Genomic DNA, 10,651 nt, shown 5'->3' with positions numbered 1-10,651 from the left:
AATAGAAAAAAATTAATTGAGTTTTTTGACTAATATTGTCATTTGGTCAAAATAATTAAAAGCATTTATTATTTATTTTAAAACAAAGAATGCACTGAATTGATTCATCATATCCAACAAAGAATGCACTGAATTGATAAATCATAGTATTTTAAAAACAGTCATTAAATATCTAGTATATATATAAAACAAAGAATGCACTGAATTATATCCAACAAAAAAGCAAATAAAACCTAGTAGCTTTAACAAAATTGCTGAGTCTCATGGAATCTTTTATTGTTTCAGACCAATTGTTGCCATCATTTTGGTGTCTCATACTCGTTTTTCTTGTTTCTACACTCCTCATCAAACATCAAAGTTGCAACCAAAAATCTGAAAAACCCAAACTCCCTCCTGGTCCCACACCTTGGCCTATAGTAGGCAACCTCCCTGAAATGCTTGCAAATAGGCCAACATTTAGATGGATACAAAAAATGATGAATGACATGAACACGCAAATTGCGTGCATCCGTTTAGGTAATGTTCATGTCATTACAGTGACTGATCCTGAAATTGCACGTGAAATATGTATAAAACAAGATGCAATTTTTGCTTCAAGACCGAGTAGTTGGTCCAATGAATATGTTACTACTGGATATCTGACCACTGCACTCACTCCCTTTGGAGAACAATGGAAGAAAATTAAGAAATTAATTAGCAATGAATTAGTTTCCCCTCTTAGACACCAATGGCTTCATGATAAAAGGGTGGAAGAGGCCGATAACATTGTACGGTATGTCTACAACCAATGTACGAAAATTGGTGGTGATGGAATTGTGAATGTGAGTGTTACTGCAAAACATTATACAGGGAATGTTATTAGGAGGTTGCTTTTGAATACCAGGTATTTTGGAAATGGTAGCGAAGATTTTGGACCGAGCTTTAAGGAAGTAGAATATGTTGAAGCGGTTTTTACTGTTTTGCAATACCTTTTTGCTTTCTCTGTTTCTGATTTCATGCCATGTCTGAGGGGTCTAGACTTGGATGGTCATGAGAAGAATATTAAGAAGGCTTGTAAGATCATGAAGAAATATCATGACCCTATAATTGAGGATAGAATTCGGCAATGGAAGAATGGGAAAAAGACGCATAAAGAAGATTTGCTTGATGTTCTCATTTCACTAAAAGATGCTCACAACAACGACCTTTTGACAGAGCAGGAGATTAAGTCTAATGTTTTGGTATGAGTATGACAAAGTATTTTAAATAAGTGTTTACAAAAATTTGTCCTGATCGTCAGATTAAGTTATTTTGATATTTGCATTATTGTCTTGAAAATGATTGTGGAGTTAAATTTTACAGGAATTGACACTTGCAGCTGTTGATAATCCATCAAATGCACTTGAATGGGGACTTGCTGAAATGATTAATCAGCCTGAGCTACTTAAAAAGGCTACCGAAGAATTAGACAGTGTTGTTGGAAAAGAAAGGCTGGTGCAAGAATATGATTTTCCCAAACTCAACTATGTGAAAGCTTGTGCAAGAGAAGCTTTTCGCCGCCATCCAATTTGTGATTTCAACCTTCCCCACGTCGCGATGAAAGACACAGTTGTTGCTAATTACTTTATCCCAAAAGGTAGCCATGTCTATTTAAGGAGACAAGGACTTGGCCTAAATCCTAAAGTATGGAAAGAACCACTGAAGTTCAAGCCAGAACGGCATCTTAAGATAGATGGGTATAATGTGAGTTTGACAGATCCGAGTTTGGAATTGGTAACATTTGGTACCGGAAGGCGTGGGTGTTCAGGCATCATGCTTGGATCTTCAATGACTATTATGTTATTTGCAAGGTTGCTCCATGGATTCACTTGGAGTGCACCACCCAACTGTTCTAGCATTGATCTCTCTGAATCTCATGGAGGTACCACAAAAGCTAAGCCACTTGTGGCAGTGGCAAAGCCAAGATTACCAATAGAGACTTATCGATTATATTAAGTTACCGAGAATGATATGTTTGCTGAAAAATAATTTAAGTAGGATACTACGGTACTCATTTCCTCGTTTATGTACGTAGTTGTCCTTTATTTTGCTCTCTTCTGATGATGTTGCATGTTGTAGGATTTTATCTTCCCTGATGTGTTTCCCATTATGTTATTTTGCACCAGCCTGGATGCATTTAGACAAAAGAGTACTATCTTTGTCTCAAATTAATAAATTATGTTCCATTCTATCAAAACATATTTGTGTCAAATTATAAGTCGTTTCCCCGCATCTCCACAATTTGGAAATTTTTTAATATTTATTTATGAGATATAGGCAAAGGAATGAGGGTGAAGTCTTTGCTGAGCAAAAAAAAGAGTTTAATTGATATGCACTGACAGTATAAAATAGTTTTACACGATCGTCTAATAAACAACCATCATTTTGTCATGTCAAGAAAGTGGGGTGATGTGGCGGAAAACATGGTTGGTATTGGTTGATTGTGTAAAATTATTTTACACCGTCAGTGCATATCAATTAATTAAAAAAAAACAATATCAATAAAATATTAATGTTCATTTGACCATTATACATTATTTATTTAGGGCTTATGCATTATTTAGGGCTCGTTTGAATTAAGTTATTTTTGAGGTTATGCTAAATAATTTAAATAAATAAGATTTTATGTATTATTATAACTTCGAGGGTATAAATGAAAGAAAAAAAATTGCCAATAGAGACTTATCGATTATATTAAGTTACCGAGAATGATATGTTTGCTGAAAAATAATTTAAGGACGGTCGTAAAATAATAATTTCTACTTCTAGTTATGAAAACAAATGTTTGGTAAGTACTTTTGGTCAAAGTTTTTTGTTAATTAGTCTCTTTGGTTTCAAAATATTCTTCACTTTAAAATTTAGTTAGCATATAGAGATGACAATAAGTATGTGTTAGTTTTCGGTTTTGAAAATCGATTAAAAATAGCAACAAAGAAATTACTGGCCGAGTCGCGGTTCGATACGCTTTCTTTAAGACGTTTCACGGCACTACCGAAATTGTGCAAGGTAGACTAGCAACCGTGAAGTCCCCAGGATAAAACAGTCAGTTCACTGAAAATACCGTTCTCTACTGCACTGTAGAAAACGGGCAGAAAAACACCTTCCATGGTCGTACAACAACCAGTCTAATATTGATAATCGAATTATCAATTCGAAGTGGCAACAACCACTTTCTTTGAAACAACGAAAAATAAATTTTTAAGTAAGAAGGAAGAAGCGAGAGAGAAGAATGAAGATTTCGGGTTGTGAAATCGGAATATCAAAAGGAGGAAAAAGTGGGAGCCAACAAAGACTTGGTCGAAGCACATAAAACATGTGCGAATTAATTTTGAAACGGTCACATTAGCACACGAAAAATAATTAATTTTTTCTTTCTGGGTATTAAAAAATAATATATCACCAAGCCCAAGCCCGACCCGACGGATGGCGGCGCGCGTGTGATATTTAGCATGGTGTGTCCCGTTTACAAAACTGGGTACCCATTGGGCATACCCCAAGTAGTGACCTTCTAGTATATAAACACTACTAAAGTGTGTGTCCTAACCAATGTGGGACTCAATGTGAACTTTTTCAAATTCACACAATCTAGCTCTTTCACTTGTATTTATTTCAATATCAAGTTCATCATACAAGTTGTTTACTTGTTCCAACAATCCCCCATGATCAGTGCATTTTGGCACATATTTTATGGCTTTGTACTTTGACATATTGGAATCTTTTCTAGCCTAATATTAACTTTTTACCATGTTTCTAAACTTTGGGTCATAATTGAGCTCTAATGTATTTCTTTGATTAATTTTCGGATTTAATTGCATATTGATTCTTCTTAGTCCGTAGGTGATAACTTGAGCTACGAGTATTGGATTGAGGTGTGCAAATATACGTTGGAAAGATAAGAGAAATAGCTACAACTTTCATGTTAAGGCCAGAACCCAGTTCGGAGCGCAAAGCAGTCAAATACTATACGTTTATGTTCCAGACTTTATGAAAATAATGTAATTTCGGGTCAAACTTATGTTTTTCGACCCGTAGCTTTTTAAGCCCAATTTTCTCTGAGTACTTAAGCAAAAACACAGCTAGGGTTTCATGAATAATTATTCACGCAAAAATAGAGGCTCCTACATTCTCATGGAAAACTAGCAACCCTAGGTTGATCCATTGGTATACGGGAACATCGTTCATGACTTCTTGAGGTTCAATTCTTAATAGTAATTCAGTTTAGTTATTTATTGTTTTCTCTTATCAATTCATGCTCTTTATTTATTTATGAAACTCAAATATAGTGATGCTTAATCTCTGTTTCGAGTTATAAAGAAGAAGAAACACAATTTTAATTCCCATTAAATCATTTTAAAAATAATAATGCTATTGTCCCTTGTAATTAAATGGTTTAAAGGGTGGTGAAGTTGAGAAGAGTTGGTATACTCATACAAACAAAAGAAAACAAACATAAAAAATATAGTGCTAGTGGGTGAGAGAAAAGAGAAATAGCTCATGGGAGAGTGAATAGAAGCAAAGGAAGGAAAAGTTTAACCTCAATTTAGGGAGTTCACTGCAATCCATGTAAGGGAGCTTTATACTCTTGAAACTCTGAATTCAATAGGCATACTTGTTGTGTTTTAAGTTGTTGGTCTGATACTTCCTTTTTCCTATGTTGTTTTACGTGTTGTTATTTATGTTGATGTTGTGGTGTGTTGTTTGTTTGATTAAATCAGAATTCTTGTGCCTTATTATTAAGTGGTTGAATTGGTGTGATGTTGTTAAACTAAATTCGTGATTGTCATTGAGGATAGATGAATTTCTGAATTCATCAATGAGTAGTTTGGAGTTTTCCTTTTTGAAATAAAAGTAAATAAAACGGATTTTTTTTAACTCTAATAGATTAAAAGAGGTGTTGTTATGATGTTGTAAGGTCCTAGGATAATTAGGACGGATTTTTGGAATGTTTATGAGTCAAAAGAATATCAAATATCGAAGCTTTCAAACAACTTCAATGGAGTTTTTATCAAGAACTCGTATGAACCTTTGTCGTATTTAAAACGTTCGTTTCGATGAGCGAATATTAAAACTAATACCATATATCCTTTCTAAATCGAATGACGATCAAAACGATATATAATACGTCGAGTTTCGATGAATATTGAGGGAGAACGTGTCGGGTCAAACCACGGGTCGCACGACCCGTTCTGCAGAAAAACGGGTTAAAGAGATGATGAACAGTGCGCGAGTGGCATCGCCCACTCGCAGCACTGGCGCGTGAGGGCGCGTGAGGGGTCATAGGGACTCCAATTGTTTTAAATGTTTTTATATAAAAATAGTAATAATTTTCTTGAAATTTTGGTACCTCTTTGATAATTTTTGGACACTCGTAGCTATTTTTAGTTAATTATTTGGAGTAAAAAGGTGATTAAAAATATTATAATTTCGTGAAAATTTCCCAAAATTTTATGTAGGGTATTTTGAATATTTTGGAACCCTCTGGTGTATCTCACTCTCCCTGGTTTTATATAATATTAAGGATTTGAATTTATTTCACAATTATTATTAATTAAATTGATTTAAAATTCATATCTTTCGTTGATAAACTAAACCGAGTTAAATTGGGTTAAAGGTTCTGTTAAGATGAGTAATAAGTTGTTGTCATGAGAGGAGTGAATGACTAATTGAGTTATTAAATTTTAGTTGACGTTGTAATCGAAGTTACTAATAATTGTTGTGTATCGATGTTGTTTTAAGCCGTTGTTCGTTTGTAGTAATTGTGTTGTCGAATTGTTGTTTTGCTGAATAGTGATGTTGAATTATTTGGTTATAACGATGTTGAATTATCTAGTTTAATGATGTTGTAATAGTTGTTGTTCTTGTAGTTATTTATCGACGTTATTTATTGATGTTGTTATAATGATGATGAAGTTGTCTATTGAAGTTGTTAAATGATGTTGCCTATTGATGTTGCTTATTATAACATGCATTCATTCATGTGTTCAATGACGTTGCTTATTGGAGTTGTATATATGATGTTGAAAATGACGTTGCTTAATGAAGTTGAAAATGACGTTGCTTATAATGATGTTGATCCTCCATGATGTAAAACCGGAAATGACGTTGTTATTGGTACCACATGCATTTAGCAAGTCTAGGCGCATTGCATGCATTTTAATTATATTTGCTCATTTAAATGTTGTTGTTTATTTCTCTTTATTTAATTGTTGATTGATGATTATGGTTGACTGATGAATGTGCGTGGCCATCCGCTTAGGTGGTCTTGTTGTTGTTTATGATGTTGCAAGTTATGATGTTGTTTTAATTCAGTTATTTTCTTGATGTATTGTCGCTCACCTTTACATTCCCCCTTCTGGCTTGGCCCTACGGTGTGCAACCGTAGATTTTCAGGTAGGTGATGAGTCATATAGCTGATGCGTTCGGATAGTTGTTGCTTTGCTATTTATTTGGAGTCGCTCTGTTAGGATGTTGTTGGGAGAAATTTTTATTTAATTATGTTGTTAAATTTTTATAACAATTGAGCTATGTCACTTGATTCAGTATTTTCAACTCGGACTTTGAAACTTATATTATTTTTGTAATTTCCGCTGCATGATTTTTAATCATTTGAGGAATTAGTTAATTGGAGTAAGTGTGACATCCTTATTAAATAAATGAAATTAACTTTTTCGAAAATAAAATAAAGGGGTAAATTAAGGGTGTTACAAAAACCGTGCATCCAATTGCACGTGTATATATGTATTTTCAGTCATTTACCTTCTTGTCCTTTACTTTATTGTCATTTACTTTTATGCAAAACTCTCTCAAACAAACAAAGTGAATGCAAAACAACTTTAGTTTCTAAATTCCTAAGCGAAACTGGTAATTTTGGCACAATCCCTGTGGAGAACGATAACTTATCACTTTATTACTTGGGTGCGACTCTGTGCACTTGCAGAGCCATCATTACCCCCGAACCTGATTAAATTGGTGGTGAAAGCCAAAAACTAAGTTATTCAATTCATACCGGTGATGACAACCAATTATATGACGTTTTTAGTAGTAGATTAGAGTAGTTTCTATAGTAAATAAAGACCAAAAGCAAGTAAATATCGAGAAAAGTGAAGACACAAGAACCAGAAGCAAGAAAAGTAGAAAAAACAGCAAAAAGGGCAAAAAATGGAATAAAGAAGCGCACCATCGTACCCATGATGAATCTGGGCTTGGCATCGAAACCAATAAAAAAAAAATTAAATAAAATTATTATGAAGAAATGTAATATAATGTATTATAAGTTTTTGTGTCAAAAAATATATTATGGGTTTTGTTCAACCATACTCGCTCATATTACTATTAAAAGTTTTTTTATTGTGCTTGTAAAATATTAGTATTGGGAGATTAAACTTAAGCAGAGGTGTATGCAGTTCGGTTGAACTAATTTTAGCCAAATCCCTTATTGGATCTGATCAAAAAATTTATTTTTGATCATTGAAATTAATGTTTGTCATTGAAATGAAACATCTAATTTTTATTTTTAAGGACTAAAATTAAAATTTACTATAATTGTAGGGATAAAAAACTTATTTAAATTTTTTTATAAAAATAAAAGTCATTATATTAGTTATTTTGAAGATTTTTTCTTTTTTAAAGAATTTGGAAGAGATTTATGAAAATTAAAAAAATAGCAAAGATAAATAAATTTGTATACAAATCAACCATGCTCCAAAAAAAAAAACCATTAGTTTTTGACCCTTTAAAAAAAACCATTAGTTTTTTTTTACGGAAAAACCATTATTAGTTTTTGGAAGCAAGTTTATTAAAATAATGAAAATATTTTTTTTTAAGAAAACCCTATAAATAACAATTGCGTTGCAGGCTGTAATTTTTTTTTTTTTTTTGACTAAATAAAAGATATTCATTCATTCAAATTGATAAGAGTACATCGATGCAATACAAATCAAAATCGCTAAAAACAAAAAGGATGAATCTGCGAACAAACTCACAGCATCCGTGTTAATAGCATCAAACGGCATATTGCAAAAGCCTACATATTTGACTATATTGAAGTTTCCGGAACATTCATGTCGCCGGATCTGTAGCGTTGATGGTACAAAAGTCATTGATTGGATCTGCACTGGATCAACCTTAATCTTCAAACCTGAAACAAATGAACACCGCACTAAGACAGGACAACAATACTCCGCACTAAGACGGGACAACAATACTCCGCACTAAGACGGGACAACAATACTGAAAATCAAAACAAAGGATAAAATCGCAAAGATGAAAACAAAACTATAAGACTTAAACTATGTGAAAATCACTTATTTGTATTAAAAAGCAAGAAGAAAAAAATGTAAAGGGGTGATTTTAGGCCAAAAATTGACCTAAAACCACCCCTCTATGGGTGAGAGAAGAAGAAGAAAATCAAAAAGAGTTTTAGGGCCGGCGGTGGTTAAAGAAGGTTTTTTTAAGGATAGATATTTAACTTCTTTTATTCTTTGTTGGAATTTGGAACATTGGGAATTAAATCTGTCAAAAAAAAAAAGGGAATTAAATCATTGGGAACCTCCGTTTCTTAAATACATATGGGGTGAATCTATAATTATGGAAAATTATATTACCACAATTAAAAACTAACAATTTTTTAAATGACATTTTAATTAACCACTATATGTAACACACCTAGGATGGGTTGTCCAGCCCAATTTCATGAAATAGGTAGGCAAGTTGTCACCTAAAAATTAATTCATAGGACGCTTATTATATTGACTTAAAGTGAGGTAACAGAAGGCATGATACAATTGTAAACCCTAATCGCTTGTCAATTGCTCATATATAATTAAAAATAAAATATAAGTAGTAGAGTAGGGGGGGTGTTTAAATCTAACTTCCAGAAAGAAAAGAAAAATAAATAATAAAAAACAAAAAAAAACACCCTACAGTGAGATAAGATTGCTTGTGACAATGATAATATACTTCCATCATTTTAAGACGGAGTAGTAATGTCGATTCATATTACATCTTGCAAGCATCTTGCAAACTTGCAGTTACTTTTATTAAACATCATTAATAAATAGTTTAGTGTAATAACTATCATCAATAGTAAACTCTATATATGTCATAAGTTATAAGTATTAGGTATGTATAAATAATATTTGTCAAAAAAAGAAGATAAAAAGAAGAAAAAAGACATGTATAATGTTCGGATTGGACTAATATGCCCCAATACTTCTTGTGAGGTCCAAGATAGCTCTCTGCAGGACAAGTTACACGTTCTTACACATGAATTTTACTTTTCGCGCCCCCTGGCAGACACGAGCACCCCCCGGTATTCCCAAAATACCCCCTCGTTGCTTACGAAGTGAGTGTACAAATTTGCAAAAGTAAAACACCGTTGATCGCTTGGTACGTAGCGAACGATATGATAATGTATGGTTCGCTTGCCAAGTAGCGAACGTGTCGATAGTAAAAACACAGCCCCCAAGCAGTTAAAACTGAATGCCACGTGGCTAATTATGATTGGCTACAAGGGAGGTGTGAACAATAACTCAACCAATTAAAATGCAGCAAAATTTCTATAAAATGATGCATTTGTGTGAAAAAAATTTACACCAAAAATCTCTTCTTCCTCATTCAGTCATTCTCTTAATTTTTTATTTTATTTTTTATAGTTTTTATTGTTAGTTTTGTCACCATAGTTGTGAATGTTATGTTAATCAACATTTGATTTTTTGTGTCCATATTAATTAGGAATGTTATAAGTAATCGAAATCGGTGTTACGTTGTATGTTGTTGAGGTTTTCCCATCCGTCAACTTTTCGGTTTTGCATGTTCGTGTTTTTTCGTTTTTATTAATTTTTTATGTAATTTATTTAGGAGTTATTTGAGTAACCGAAACCGGTCTTACCTCACTTAAAGTTGGGTCCATGCAAAACTTTTTGGATCAAACTACCAAAGTTTTGGAATGGGTCCTTTGGTTGAGGCTGTTTATTGTATTTTTTTTTTTTGAGAATGTTATAAGTAATCGAAACGGGTACTATCAAAACTCATATTTGAGCTACGCAGTTGGGACTGTAGCGGACACAAATGAGACTCTCCCATGGATATTGAAAGAGAAATAGGCCCGTATTTATAAGTTTCTTTTCGGCTCAGGTGCGTACTCGCCGAAGGTTTCAGCTGAAGAGGAGATTGAGATTGTTTAGTTTATTAAATTGGAATGAAAATGCTGACTGTAATATTCGAAATGATGTAAGTTTTTTGCCTAATTATAAAACAAAATTCTTTATCTCTAAAATTTATTATTTTCGTACATAACGTTCGCTACCTTGAACGCGAACACGCTCATAGTTTGTCGTATGTAACACGAACAGCCTCCAAGTTCGGTATTTTAATGGCGAACATCATCATTGTTCGCCATCGGTGAAGCGAACACCCACTAGTTCACCACCTTAGGAGCGAACATCCAAACGTTCGCAATCTACAGAGCGAGCGTACTTAATGTACATCAGAGGCAGATTGCAGATTGTGTTTGCTTGCATAATCAATCTAGGAAAATACTTATTTACATAACATTAAACTAATTAATATCCAAACAATTCCAAAGCATCAAATAGATACAAAATAAAACAACCAGAGTTAAAAATAACCTTTC

The 10,651-nt window shown here is 33.2% G+C and overlaps 1 protein-coding gene across 1 annotated transcript; it reads left to right on the top strand.

Annotated features, from left to right (window-relative positions):
* The first annotated feature begins 263 nt into the window (after positions 1 to 263).
* On the top strand, positions 264 to 2,017 carry LOC123902547 (isoleucine N-monooxygenase 2-like). The gene is made up of 2 exons (XM_045952306.1): positions 264 to 1,220; positions 1,342 to 2,017. The coding sequence occupies exons 1-2, from the start codon at positions 264 to 266 to the stop codon at positions 1,972 to 1,974; spliced, it is 1,590 nt and encodes a 529-aa protein (XP_045808262.1). The 3' UTR covers positions 1,975 to 2,017.
* Positions 2,018 to 10,651: the final 8,634 nt, after the last annotated feature.

Source organism: Trifolium pratense, linkage group LG1, assembly GCF_020283565.1.
Source record: "Trifolium pratense cultivar HEN17-A07 linkage group LG1, ARS_RC_1.1, whole genome shotgun sequence".
Classification (NCBI taxonomy): Eukaryota; Viridiplantae; Streptophyta; class Magnoliopsida; order Fabales; family Fabaceae; genus Trifolium; species Trifolium pratense.
The sequence above is the reverse complement of the archived record's forward strand: the minus strand, read 5'-3'. Positions and strand labels throughout refer to the sequence as shown.